At 41.0% G+C, this 15042-nt stretch overlaps 1 protein-coding gene across 1 annotated transcript in view; it reads left to right on the top strand.

Annotated features, from left to right (window-relative positions):
• Window positions 1-15042, top strand: part of LOC126080870 (glycine N-acyltransferase-like) — a 27442-nt gene extending 12400 nt beyond the window's left edge. The window contains exons 5-6 of the mRNA XM_049892063.1: window positions 13724-13895; window positions 14640-15042. Coding sequence (XP_049748020.1) covers window positions 13724-13895; window positions 14640-15042 — 575 coding nt within the window. The remainder of the gene's footprint in view (window positions 1-13723; window positions 13896-14639) is intronic.

The raw sequence follows: 15042 nt of genomic DNA, 5'->3' as shown, positions 1-15042 counted from the left end.
AGACTCTCAGTCTGCTGTCTTTTCTTTTTTTAAACTCAGCTGCAACTATATGTATAAAAGAAAGAAGAAGAAGAAGAAAAAAAACCCTCAAAGCTAGTAAAGAATAGATTTCACATACCAGTTGCTACAAAGTAGACTCCATTTCAAGGTAACTCCATGTATGTCGGAGTACAACTATGCTCCATGAGATTTTCAGTGGCTGATTTTTTGGAAGTAGATTGTCACGTCTTTCTTCTGAGGCACCTCTGGGTGGGCTCAAACCTCCAAAATTTCAGTTAACAGCTGAGAATATTAACCATTTGTACCACCCAGGGACTCCAGGTTTCATATAAGGAACCATAATATAATTTTTTGGTGCCAATGACTTATGATATATTTTGCAAGGATATTTAGGATCCCTGGGGCTGATTAGTTGTGAGGGCAGAGTTTGCATCTGGACTTCTGTTCTTGGAATAACAAGCACAGGTCATTGTACCATAGAGCACTCTTCCAGTCACCAAGGACAACTGTTGTGGTTATGAACATGCCCTCTGGAGTCAGACTGCCTAGGTCTGTTCCTTTCTGTGTGATTGAAACTTGCTGCCTGGATTTGAACTGCTGACCTTTAGGTTGGAAGCCATAGCACTTAACCACTATACCACCAGGTTTCCATGTGATCTTAGCCAAGTGATTTACCCTCTCTGAGGCTCATGTACTTCATATAAAAAAATGAGGATAATGGTAGTACCTAAAACACGTTGGGTTGTTGTTGTGTGGCATTGAGTTGATTCCAACTCATAGTGGCCCCATGTGACAGAGTAGAACTATCTCATACAGTCCCTAGGTTGTAATCCTTAAAGGAACAGATCACCAGGTCTTTTTCCTGTGATGCTGCTGAGTGGGAGAACCGCCAAACTTTTGGTTAGGAGCCAAGTACTTAACCATTGCATCACCAGGGCTTCTTATCTAAAACATAAAAAAAAAATAGGGGCACTAAAAAGATGAAAGTAAATTTTTCCTTTAATAATTTATTTTATTTTGTTGTTATTATTCAGGATGTACACAGTGGAATATACACCAATTCAATAATTTCTACATGAATCAATTCAGTGACATTGATTACCTTCTTTGTGTTGTGCAACCATTCTCACCCTCCTATTCCAAGTTGCTGCTCCCCCATTAACATAAACTTACTGCCCCCTAAGTTTCCTATCTAATCTTCCAAGTTTCTGTCGTCAATTTGGTCCCGTAGAGATAGATCTCAAAAGACCACAATGCAGGGCGTGGACCTAAGATGGCAGAGTAGGTCAGGCGCTTTTGGTGAACCCTCTCACAAGAAAGACCTGTAAACCACATGGAATGATTATATTTACAACATGCTAGGAGCCCTGAATATCAAAGGCAAAGTTAGAAAACATGCCGCGTGACAGGGGGAGGAAGAGACGGTTCAGAAGCAGATAGCAGTTGCCAAAACCGAATCACCAGGAACCTTCAGGCTGCAGTGGGCTGTTGGTTCCGTTTGGCTGCAGCTTCCTCAGGGAGAAATAGCCAGCCCCATAGCCCACTCACACCTCCTGAACCAGAGAAGAAGGGCGCTCTTGGCAAAAGCTAATTACTTGTGTATATTTTACCATGCCCCTAGCCCTCAAGTTGGCTTCAGTGACTGTTGATTTCCTTGGGCCTGAGATAGGCTCTGCTGTGCTCCCTGAGCCATTCTCCTGGCCTTGGAGAAGGAGCAAATTCACAACAGAGAAAAAGATAATCTACCAGCTCCACTACCCTGGGTAGCTGAGAGACAGAAGCAGCTCCCATTTGGCATGAATATTCTGTTGATTTTGAATAACTTTCCCCCCTCCATGAAGCTGTGTGGGCCTATTTCAGGAGAATAGGCCCCTGTTGGCAGACTGCAACCATTTCAGCTGTGCAGTGGAGAGGTGGGTGTTTGATGTTTGACACTGCTTTGCTTATTAAACGGGGTCCTCACCTACCCACATCAGGGGCCTAAGGGCTGGTGACTCAACTCAGGTCACCCAGCCACCCATGACAGGGGTCCAAGGATAACTGGTACCTTTCAGTCAAATGCATTGGGTGCCCATGGTCCATCTGCAAAACCCACCCACCTGTGCGCTCTAGGCAACAGGGATGTGCTTTCCTCACAAACACTAGGGGGATAGTTGTCAATCCCCTTCCTTGTTTGGAGCATGATGCCTGCTACAACCAGATACTGGTACCTACATCCATCACTCCTGCCCCTCTAAGACTGTAGGAGAGAGTGTGTACCACACACTTGATGACCAACTAACTGGACACCTGAGCTGAATTCATACAAGAAAAGTAAGTGGACTCCTAGGCCGATTTTTTTTTTTTTAGGCCGATATACCTGATAACAGCTCTAGCCATCTGGTGACAGGATGTTAGAGCTACAAAGGCAAAAATAATCCAGCTAACTCAGTCAAGCAATGCATTTGGGCATATCAAAACAAAACAGAGCAAGAAGCTAAGATACAGTCAGCAAACATAAAATAAACTAATACAATAACTTATAGATGGCTCGGAGACAATGCTCAATATCAAATCACATAAAGAAGCAGACCATGATCCCCTCAACAAGCTCTCATAAAAAAGAATCAAGGGATCTTCTGGATGAAGGTACTTTCCTAGAATTACCAGATGCAGAATACAAAAGATTAATATACAGAACTCTTCAGGACAGCAGGAACGAGATCAGGAAGGAGATTAGGCAGTACCGAGAACTTGCCAAGGAACACACAGATGAAGCAGTTGAAAAAATTAAAAACTTTATTCAAGAACATAATGAAAAATTTAATAAGCTGCAAGAATCTATAGAGAGACAGCAATCAGAAATCCAGAAAATTAACAATAAAATTACAGAAGTAGACAACTCAATAGAAAGTCAGAGGAGCAGAATGGAACAAGTGGAAGGCAAAATTGGTCAGCTTGAAGACAAAGCACTTGACACCAATATATTTGAAGAAAAATCAGATAAAGGAATTAAAAAAAATGAAGAAATCTTAAGAATCATGTGGGACTCTACCAAGAGAAATAACCTAGGAGTGATTGGAGTAACAGAACAGGGAGGGTTAACAGAAAATACAGAGAGAATTGTTGAAGATTTGTTGTTGGAGAACTTCCCGCATATGAAAGATGAGAAGATATCAAGATGCTCATCGAACTCCACATAAGGTAGATTTTAAAAAAAGTCTCCAAGACATATCATAATCAAATTTGTGAAAACCAAAGATAAAGAGAGAATGTGAAGAGCAGCTAGGGATAAACAAAAAGTCACCTACAAAGGAGAGCCAATAAGAATAAGCTCAGGGGGGAAGCAAGACCAAGATGCTGGAATAGATAGACTCTTCCGGCAAGCCCTCTTACAGCAAAGACCCAAAAAACAAGTGAAACGGTGTATTTATGACAAGCTAGGAGCCCTGAACATCGAAGGCAAATTTAGAAAATGAACTGAACAGCAGGGGGAGGAAGAGATAGTTCAGAAACGGAGAGGAGTTACTGGACCTGAATCGCCGGGACACCTCAGGCATCATTCCCGGGAGCGGCTGCGGTGGGCTGGTAGTAGTGTTTGGCCGCGGTTTCCTCAGGGATAGACAGCCAGTTGCACAGTCTAGTCACACCTCCAGAAATAGAAAGGAATGGTGCTCTTGGCAAAAGCTATGTACATGGCATATATTTCTTCACTCCCTCAGCCCCAAAGCTGGCTTCAGTGGCTGGTGATTTCCCTGGGCCTGAGATAGACCCTATTGCACATCCTGAGCCAGTCTCCCTAACTTGGAGAAGGAATAAATTCACAACTAGGGTAAAAGATAATTTGCCAGCTCCACTAACCGCGGGAGCTAAGGACAGAAGCAGCTCCTGTCCACGCATAAATGGTCTGTGGACTTTGAATAACTTTCGCCCCTGCATGGACCTGTGTGGACCTATTTCAGGACAATAGGCCCTAGTTGGCAAACTAACCATTTCAGTTGTGCGGTGGAGAGGTAGGTGTTTGATATTTGACGCAGCTTTGCCTATTAAACGGGGTCCTCACCTACCCACATCAGGGGCATAAGGACTGGTGGCTCCACTCAGGTCACCCAGCCACCCATGACAGGGGTCCAAGAATAACTGACTCTTATATACGAAGGTGAAATTAAGACATTTCCAGATAAGCACAAGTTCAGGGAATTTGTAAAAACCAAACCAAAACTACAAGAAATACTAAAGGGAGTTCTTTAGTTGGAAAATCAATAACATTAGGTATCAACCCAAGAGTAAAACACTGGACAGAGCAATCAGATGTCAACCCACACAGAGAAATCACAAAAATAAATCAAGATAAAAAAAGCTCAAAACCAGGAAATCGCGATGTTATTATGTAAAAAAGTCAGCATTGAAACAATAAAGAGGGACTAAGAAATGTAGTCATAGATGTTTCATGTGGAGAGGAAGGCAAGGTAGTATAAAGAAATAAAAGTTAGGTTTAAACTTAGAAAAATAGGGGTAAGTATTAAGGTAACCACAAAAGAGAATAACTATCCTACTCATCAAGATAAAATACAAGAAATAAATATAGACTCAGTAGAAACAAAATCAACAACAAGGAATAAGAAGAAAAGGAGACATATAAAGATAAACTACTCAGCAGAAAAAATTAAGCAGGAAAAAGAATCTGTCAACAACACACAAAAACGACATCAAAATGACAGAAATAAACTCATACCTATCCATAATTATGCTGAACGTAAATGGACTCAAGGCACCAATAAAGAGACAGAGAGTGGCAGAATGGAGTCAAAAAACACCACCCGTCTATATGCTGCCTACAAGAGACACACTTCAGACTTAGAGACACAAACAAACTAAAACTCAAAGAATGGGGAAAATATATATAAAGGAAACAACAACCAAAAAAGGGCAGGAGAGGGGATATTAATTTTTGACAAAATAGTCTTTAAAGTTATGTCCACCACAAAGGATAAGGAAGGACACTATATAATGATTAAAGGGACAATATGCCAGAAAGATATAACCATATTTAATATTTATGCACCCAATGACAGGGCTGCAAGATACAAAAAACAGACACTAACAGCATTGAAAAGTGAGATAGACAGTTGCACAATTATTAGCCTTCAACATACCACTTTCGCTGAAAGAAGCTCAATAAAGACACAGAAGATCTAAATGACACAATCAACCAACTTGACCTCATAGACATATACAGAACTCTGCACTCAACGGTAACCAAGTATACTTTCTTTTCTAGTGCACATGGCACATTCTCTAGAATAGACGACATATTAGGTCATAAAGCAAGTCTTAGCAGAATCCAAAACATTGAAATCTTACAAAGCATCTTATCTGACCATAAAGCCATAAGTGTAGAAATCAATAACAGAAAAAGCAGGGAAAAGAAATCAATCATTTGGAGACTGAACAATACTCTGCTCAAAAAGACTGGATTATAGAAGACATCAAGGGTGGCAGAAAGGAATTCATAGAATCCAATGAGAATGAAAACACTTCCTATCAGAACCTTTGGGATATAGTGAAAGCAGTGCTCAGAGGTCAACTTATATCAAAAAATGCACACATCCATAAAGAAGAAAGGGCCAAAATCAAAGAATTATCCCTACAACTTGAACAGAGAGCAACAAAAGAAACCCTAAGGCACCAGAAGAAAGCAAATAATAAAAATTAGAGCAGAATCAAAAGAAATAGAAAATAGAAAAACAATTTGAGAGAGTTACAAGACCAAAAGCTGGTTCTTTGAAAAAAATTAACAAAATTGATAAACCATCAGCCAAACAGAAAAAAAAAAGTACGACAGGAAGCAAATAGAGCCAATAAGAAATGAGATGGGTGATATTACAATGGACCCAACTGAAATTAAAAGAATCATATCATATTACCACAAAAAATTGTGCTCTAACAAATTTGCAAACCTAGAAGAAATGAGTGAGTTCCTAGAAAAACACTGCCTACCTAAACTAACACAAACAGAGGTAGAACAACTAAATAGACCCATAACAAAAGAAGAGATTGAAAAGATAATCAAAAAACACCCAACAAAATAAAAAGCCCAGGCCCAGATGGCTTCACTGCAGAGTTCTACCATAATTTCAATGCTTGTTTTTCACCAATGCCCCCACGTGTCTGTCAGTTTGTCCTATTGTGGGAGCTTGCGTGTGATGTGATGCTGGAAGCTATGCCAACAGTATTCAGATACCAGCAGGGTCACCTATGGAGGACAGGTTTCAGCTGAACTTCCAGACTAAGACAGACTAGGAAGAAGGACACGGCAGTCTACTTCTGAAAAACATTAGCCAGTGAAACCCTTAGGAATAGTAGTGGAAGATTGTCTGATATAGTGCTGGAAGATGAGCCCTCCAGGTTGGAAGGCACTCAATTGATGACTGGGGAACAGTTGCCTCCTCAACATAGAACCCACCCAAACCCAGTGCTGATGAGTCAATTCTGACTCATAGTGACCATATAGGACAGAGTAGAACTGCCCCACAGAGTTTCCAAGGAGCACCTGGCAGATTCGAACTGTCAACCCTTTGGTTAGCAGCCGTAGCACTTAACCACTATGCTACCAGGGTTTCCCCTCAATGCAGAGCCGACCTTAATGACGTTGTTAGAGTAAAGCTTTTGGGATCTTCATTTGCTGATGTGGGAAGACTCAAAATGAGAAGAAATAGCTGCAAACATCCATTAATAATTGGAACCTGAAATGTACAAAGTATGAATCTACGAAAATTGGAAATCTTCAGAAATGAAATGGAACGCATAAACATCATATCCTAGGCATTAGTGAGCTGAAGTGGTCTGGTATTGGCCATTTTGAATCAGACAATCCTATAGTCTACTATACTGGGGATGACAGCTTGAAGAGGAATGGTGTTGCATTCATTGTCAAAAAGAACATTTCAAGATCCATCCTAAAGTACGATGCTGTCAGAGATAGGATAATATCCACACGCCTACAAGGAAGACAAGCTAATATGGCTATTATTTAAATTAATGCACCAAACACTAGGGCCAAAGATGAAGAAATAGAAGATTTTTATCAGTTGCTGCAGTCTGAAATTGGTTGAACATGCAATCAAGATGCATTGATAATTACTGGTGATTGGAATGCAAAAGTTAGAAACAAAGATGAAGGACCAGTAGTTGGAAAATATGGCCTTGGTGATAGAAACAATGCCAGAGATCGAATGATAGAATTTCACAAGTCACAATGACTTCTTCATTGCAAATACCTTCTTTCACCAACATAAATGGTGACTATACACATGGCCTTTGCCAGATGAAACACACAGAAATCAAATTGACTACATCTGTGGAAAGAGACGATGCAAAAGCTCAATCTCATCAGTCAGAACAAGGCCAGGTGTCGACTGTGGAACAGACCATCAATTGCTCACATGCAAGTTCAATCTGAAACTGAAGGAAATCAGAGCAAGTCCACGAGAGCCAAAATATGACCTTGAGTATACCCCACCTGAATTTAGAGACCCTCTGAAAAATACAAATGACACATTGAACGCTAGTGACCAAAGACCAGACAAGTTGTGGAATGACATCAAGGACATCATCCATGAAGAAAGCAAGAGGTCATTGAAAAGACAGGAAAGAAAGAAAAGACCAAGATGGATGTCATAGAAGACTCTGAAACTTGCTCTCAAACTTCGAGCAGCTAAACGAAAAGGGAGAATTGATGAAGTAAAAGAACTGAACAGAAGATTTCAAAGGGCAGCTCGAGAAGACAAAGTAAAGTATTATACTGACTTGTGCAAAGAGTTGGAGATGGAAAACCAAAAGGGAAGAGCATGCTCGGCGTTTCTCAAGCCGAAAGAATTGAAGGAAAAATTCAAGCCTTAAGTTGTAATAGTGAAGGATTCTATGGGGGAAATATTAAACGACACAGGAAGCGTCCAAAGAAGATGGGAGGAATACACAGAGTCATTATACCAAGAAGAATTAGTCAATGTTGAACCATTTTTAAGAGGTGGCATATGATCAAGAACCGATGGTACTGAAGGAAGAAGTTCAAGCTCCTCTGAAGACACTGGTGAAAAACAAGGCTCCAGGAATTGATGGAATATCAATTGAGATGTTTCAACAAACAGATGCAGCGCTGGAGGTGCTCACTTGTCTATGCCAAGAAATATGGAAGACAGCTTCCTGGCCAACTGACGGGAAGAAATCCATATTTATGCCTATTCCCAAGAAAGGTGATCCAGCCGAATGTGGAAATTATAGAACGATATCATTGATATCACATGCAAGCAAAATTTTGCTGACGATCATTGAAAAATGGCTGCAGCAGTGTATCAACAGGGAACTGCCAGAAATTCAGGCCAGTTTCAGAAGAGGACACGGAACCAGGGATATCATTGCTGATGTTAGATGGATCCTGGCTGAAAGCAGAGAATGCCAGAAAGATGTTTAGCTGTGTTTTATTGGCTATGCAAAGGCATTCAACTGTGTGGATAGTAACAAATTATGGATACCATTGAGAAGAATGGGAATTCCAGAACCCTTAATTATGCTCATGAGGAATCTTTACATAGATTAAGAGGCAGTTGTTTGGACAGAACAAGGAGATACTGATCAGTTGAAAGTCAGGAAAGGTGTATATCAGGGTTGTATTCTTTCACCTTACCTATTCAATCTGCATGCTGAGCAAATAATAGGAGCAACTGGACTATATGAAGAAGAACGGGGCATCAGGATTGGAGGAAAACTCATTAACAACCTGTATTATGCAAATGACACAACCTTGCTTGCTGAAAGTGAAGAGGACTTGAAGCACTTACTAATGAAGATCAAAGACCATAGCCTTCATTACGGATTGCATCTCAAAATAAAGAAAACAAAAACCTCACAACTGGACCAGTGAGCAACATCATGATAAATGGAGAAAAGATTGAAGTTGTCAAGGATTTCATTTTACTTGGATCCACAATCAACGGCCATGGAAGCAGCAGTCAAGAAATCAAGATTCACATTGCATTGGGTAAATCTGCTGCAAAGGACCTCTATAAAGTGTTGAAGAGCAAAGATATCACCTTGAAGGCTAAGGTGCACCTGACTCAAGCCATGGTATTTTCAATTGCATCATATGCATGTGAAAGCTGGAAAATGAATAAGGAAGACTCTAGAAGAGTTGACGCCTTTGAATTGTGGTGTTGGCGAAGAATATTGAGTATACGATGGACTGCCAAACGAACAAACAAATCTGTCTTAGGAGAAGTACAAGCAGAATGCTAATGCATGTGATCAGGAACCAATGGTACTGAAGGAAGAAGTCCAAGCTGCTCTGAAGGCATTGGGAAAAAAGAAGGCTCATGAACTTAGAAGCAAAAATCATCAACAAAATTCTAGCCAATAGAATTCAACAACATATCAAAAAAAAAAAAATAACTCTCCGTGGCCAAGCTAGATTCATATGTAGGGATGATTCAACATTAGAAGAACAATTAATGTGATCCATGCTATAAATAAAAGAGAAGCACCACATGATTATATCAATTGATGCAGAAAAGGCATTTGACAAAGTTCAACACCCATTCATGGTAAAAAGTCTCAGCAAAATAGGAATAGAAGGAAAATTCCTCAACATAATAAAGGGCATTTATACAAAGCCAACAGCCAACATCATCCTAAATGAAGAGAGTCTGAAAGCATTCCCCTCGAGATCAGGAATCAGACAAGGATGCCCTTTCTCACAACTTTTATTCAACATTTTGCTGGAGGTCCTAGCCAGAGCAATTAGGCTAGATAAAGAAATAAAGGGCATCCAGATTGGTAGGAAAGAAGTAAAAGTATCTCTATGTGCAGATGGCATGATCATACAGACAGAAAACCCTAAATAATCCTCAAGAAAACTACTGAAACCAATAGGAGAGCTCAGCAGAGAATCAAGATACGGTATAAACATTTGAAAATCTCTTGGATTTTCTACACCAACAAAAAGAACATCGAGGAGCAAATCACCGAATCGATACCATTTACAGTAACCCCCAAGAAGATAAAATACTTAGGAATAAATCTTACCAGAGACATTAAAGACCTGTACAATGAAAACTACAAGACACTACTGCAAAAAACCAAAAGAGACCTACATAAGTGGAAAAACACACCTTGCTCGTCGATGGGAAGACTTAACATTCTAAAAATGCTCATTCTACCAAAAGCGATCTATAGACACAATGCAAGTCTGATCCAAATTCCAACGACATTTTTTAATGAGATGGAGAAACAAATCACGAACTTTTTATGGAAGGGAAAGAGGCCCCAGATAAGTAAACAATTACAGACAAAGAAGAACAAACTGGGAGGCCTCACTCTACCTGATTTTAGAACCTATTATACTGCTGCAGTAGTCAAAACAGCCTCGTATTAGTACAACAACAGATACAGAGACCAATGAAACAGAATTGAGAATCCAGACATAGATCCATCCATATATAAGCAGCTGATATTTGACAAAGTCAGTTAAATGGGGAAAAGACAGTCTCTTTAAGAAAAGGGGCTGGCATAACTGAATAGCCATCTGCAAAAAAATGAAACAAGACCCATACCTCACACCATGTGTAAAAACTAACAATGGATCAGAGACCTAAATACAAAATCTAAAAAGGTTAATATCATGGAAGAAAAAATGGGGACAGTGCTAGGAGCCCTAATACATGGCATAAACACTATAGAAAACATTGCTAACAATGCAGAACAGAAACTAGATGACTGCGAGCCCCTAAAAATCAAACACCCCTGGTCATCCAAAGACTTCACCAAAAGAGTAAAAAGATTACCTACAAAACCTACAGACAGGGAAAAAGTTTTTCGCTATGACATTTGCCATCAGCATCTGATCTCTAAAATCTACAGGATACAGCAAAAACTCAAGTGGAAAAAGACAAATAATCAAATTAAAAAATGGGCGAAGGATATGAACAGGCACTTCACTAAAGAGAACGTTCAGGTAGCTAACAGATACAGGAGGGAATGCTCACGAGCATTAGCCATTAAAAAAAAAAAAAAGAGAAATGCAAATCAAAACTACAATGAGATTCCATCTCACTCCAACAAGGTTGGCAATAATCCAAAAAACACAAAATAATAAATGTTGGAGAGGTTGTGGAAAGATTGGAAAACTTATATGCTGCTGGTGGGAATGTAAAATGGTACAACCACTTTGGAAAACAATTTGGTGCTTCCTTAAAAAGCTAGAATTAGAAATACCCTACAATTCAACAATCCCACCCCTTGGAATATATCCTAGAGAAACAAGAGCCTTTACACGAACAGATATATGCACACTCATGTTCATTGCAGCACTGTTTACAATAGAAAAAAGATGGAATCACCCAAGGTGCCCATCAGTGGACAAATGGGTAAATAAATTATGGCATATTCACTCAATGGAATACTATGCATCAATAAAGAACAATGATGAATCTGTGAAACATTTTACAGCATGGGGAACCTAGAAGGCATTATGCTGAGTGAAATTCGTCAGTTGCAAAAGGGCAAATATTGTATGAGACCACTATTACAAAAACTCAAAAAATAGTTTAAACAGAGAAGAAAATATTATTTGATGGTTTTTTTTAGTGTGGGAAGGGAGTGAGGGAGAGTGGTTTTCACTAATTAGATAGTAGATAAGAAGTATTTAAGGGAAAGGGAAAGACAACACATAATACAGAAGAGGTCAGCACAACTGGACTAAACCAAAAGCAAAGAAGTTTCCTGAATAAACTGAACAGTTTGAAGGCCAATGTAGCAGGGGCAGGAGTTTGGGGACCATGGTTTCAGGGGACATTGAAATCAAGTTGCATAATAAAATCTATTAAGGAAACGTTCTGCATCTCGCTTTGGAGAGTGGCATCTGGGGTCTTAAATGCTAGCAAGCAGCCATCTAAGACGGGTCAATGGGTCTCAACCCACCTGGAGCAAAGGAGAAAGAACACCAAAGACACAAGGTAATTATGAGTCCAAGAGGCAGAAATGTCCACATGAATCAGAGACTACATCAGCCGGAGACCAGAAGTAGATGGTGCCTGGCTACAACTGATGGCTGCCCTGACAGGGAACAAGACAGAGAACCCCTGAGGGAGCAGGAGAGTAGTGGGCTGCAGACCTCAAATTCTTGTAAAAAGACCAGACTTAATGGTCTGACTGAGACTAGAAGGACCCCAGATTTCATGGTCCACAGACCTTCTGTTAGCCCAAGAGAGGAACCATTCCTTTAGCCAACTCTTCAGACAGGGATTGGATCAGACTATGGGATAGAAAATGATACTGGTGAAGTGTGAGCTTCTTGGATCAAGTAGACATATGAGACTATGTGGGCAGCTCCTGTCTGGAGAGGAGATGAGAGGACAGAGGGAGTCAGAAGCTGGCCAAATGGACACGAAAACAGAGAGTGGAGGGGAGAAGTGTGCTGTTTCATTAGTGGGAGAGAAACTAGGAGAACATAACAAGGTGTACATAAGTTTTTGTATGAGAGACTGACTTGGTTTGTAAACTCTCACTTAACACACAATGAAAATTAAAAAAAAAAAAGCACAAGGCAGACATTCTTTACTAGTTAAGCTAATCTATTGTTTGGTTTTAAGAAAACTTCAGTGAAGTGAAATCTTGAATAGGAAGAGCTTAGCACAATACCTGAATATATCAGTTAGCTTTTGCAGCATAGAAAAACCACCCCAAAAGTTAAATCAACAATTGCTGATTCTTAAATTTCTGCAAATCAGCGATTAGGCTGGGCTTTGGCTGGTATTCCTTGGTTTACTCATGCAGTTGTGGTCAGGTGGTGGGTGGAGTATGGGCTGGTTGCTATAATGTGACCTCACTCACATGTTTGAATGATTGTTCTGGCTGTCAGTTAGTGCCAGCTGTTGGCTGTGGTGACAGGGTGATAAAGCCCCATGTAGGCTAGTATATGTAGGTTCTCAGGTATCCTAGTGTACCCGCCACCCACTGTTGTGGAGCCTATTCTGATTCATACTGGCCCTATAGGACAGAGTAGAGCTGCCCCACAGAGTTCCCAAGGAGCACCTGGTGGGTTCGAACCACCGACCCTTTGGTTAGCAGCTGTAGCACTCAACCACTACGCCACCAGGGTTTGCTAGTGTAGGCCTACTTGTATGGTATGAATTTCAGAGTAACTGAGAGCAGAAAAAGAGGGCAAGCTCCAACAGGCAAGCACTTTTAAGCCTCTCCAAACATCCAATTTACTTTTCTCCCGTTGGTGAAAGGAAGTCACGTGACCACAGTAAGCCTCATTGCATTAGGGTTCTATCCCAGGAAATGGATAGCAGGAGGTTTGGACAAATTATGGATTATTACTGCAACAATTTGCCGTTTTGAGAATAGAATAAGTGCTCATAGATGTTGGCTACTTTTTCTTTATAACTCACCTCTTTTAATTACCAAAACTGCATGGTTATGCAGACTGGAACACTTGGTTCTGGTCTTGGTGCTGCCATTAATGGCATGACCGTGGCTAAATCAACCCCTGGGCATGTTGCCACTTGTATAAAACAAGGAAAATGACACAAATGCTTAATACATAATACTAAAGCCATACAGCAGCAGCACCAACCCCAAAACCATGTTTTTCTGAATTTAAATCCTAGACACTTCCTACTCCACTGGAGAGCTTCTCCCTAGAATGTACTTGAGCAATTACATCTCTCCTTATAATCCTGTCTAGGTTCACAGCCCAGCCTGAATGAGGCGATACAAAGTCTTGCAGCCACTAAACGGTTCGAGGTCCAGCACACACAGTGCATCCTCTATATGGCGCCTGAGACACTGAGGAAACTGGTTCCTTCTCTGCTGGATGCAAAGAACTTATCACCCGTGAGTGGCAGAACCAAGGCCATGTGAGTGTGATAAAAGTTACTCTGCACTACACGTACCTCTCACTACTAAAGGAGCCCCCAACTTCTTTCCCTGCTTTCTGCTTCAAGGCTATCAAATCAGGCCTCTGTCTACCTCTTCAACCTGTCTTGTCCTTCCTGCTCATTCCCTCCAACAACACGAGCCTTCTTTCTGCTTTTCTGTTACCACACGCTCATCCATACTCCAGGACTTTGCACTTGCTATTTCCTCTGCCTGCTCTGTCTCTCAAGACAATAGCGGTAAGAGCAATTGTAAAACTTCATAAAACCTGTTGCCGTCAAGTGGATTCCAACTCATGGTGACCCCATGTCTTACAGAGTAGAACTGTACTCCATCGGATTTTCTTGACTTTAATCTTTATGAAACCAGGTTGCCAATCCTTTCTTCTGTGGCGCCTCAGAGAGGGCTTGAATTGTTGGCCTTTAGGTTAATAGTCAAGCAGAAACCTTTTGTCACATAGGGAGCATAAAACATTCTGCTTGCTCTCGTTCTTGTTTGCTGCTGGGTCGATTCTGACTCAAACGACCCCATGTGACAGAGGAGAACTGCCTCAGAGGGTTTTCTTGCCTGTAATCTTTACGTAAGCAGATCACCAAGCCTTTTTCCTGAATCGCTGTTGAGTGAATTTGAACCACCAATCTTTTGGTTAGCAGCTGAGTGCACTACCAGGGCTCCTTATAAAATTCATACTCATGAGCTTTCCTTTTCTCTTGGCCTCTCCACAGCAACCAAGAGCTGTTTAAGCCCTCATCGTTGGATGTCACCCACGCTGCCTTAGTGAATAAAGTTTGGCTCTTCGGTGGCAATGAGGACAGCCAGAGATTTATTGAGCGCTGTATCCAGACCTTCCCCACGTATTGTCTTTTGGGGCCCAAAGGGACCCCTGTGTCCTGGTCCTTGGTGGATCAGACTGGCGAGATGAGGATGGGAGGTACCGTGCCTGAGTACCGGGAACAGGGCCTTGCCTCCCATGTCGCCTATCACCATCTCCAGGCTCTTCTCAAACTTGGCCTCCCCGTCTATTCTCACACAGACAAGAGCAACAAAGCTGTACAAAGACTGAATCACAATCTGAACCATATCATCCTTCCCTGTACCTGGAACCAGTGGAACTGTGTGCCGCTGTGA

The sequence above is a fragment of the Elephas maximus genome, chromosome 7, assembly GCF_024166365.1.
Source record: "Elephas maximus indicus isolate mEleMax1 chromosome 7, mEleMax1 primary haplotype, whole genome shotgun sequence".
Lineage (NCBI taxonomy): Eukaryota > Metazoa > Chordata > Mammalia > Proboscidea > Elephantidae > Elephas > Elephas maximus.
Note: the sequence above shows the minus strand (reverse complement) of the source record. Positions and strands in the feature narration are given on the sequence as shown.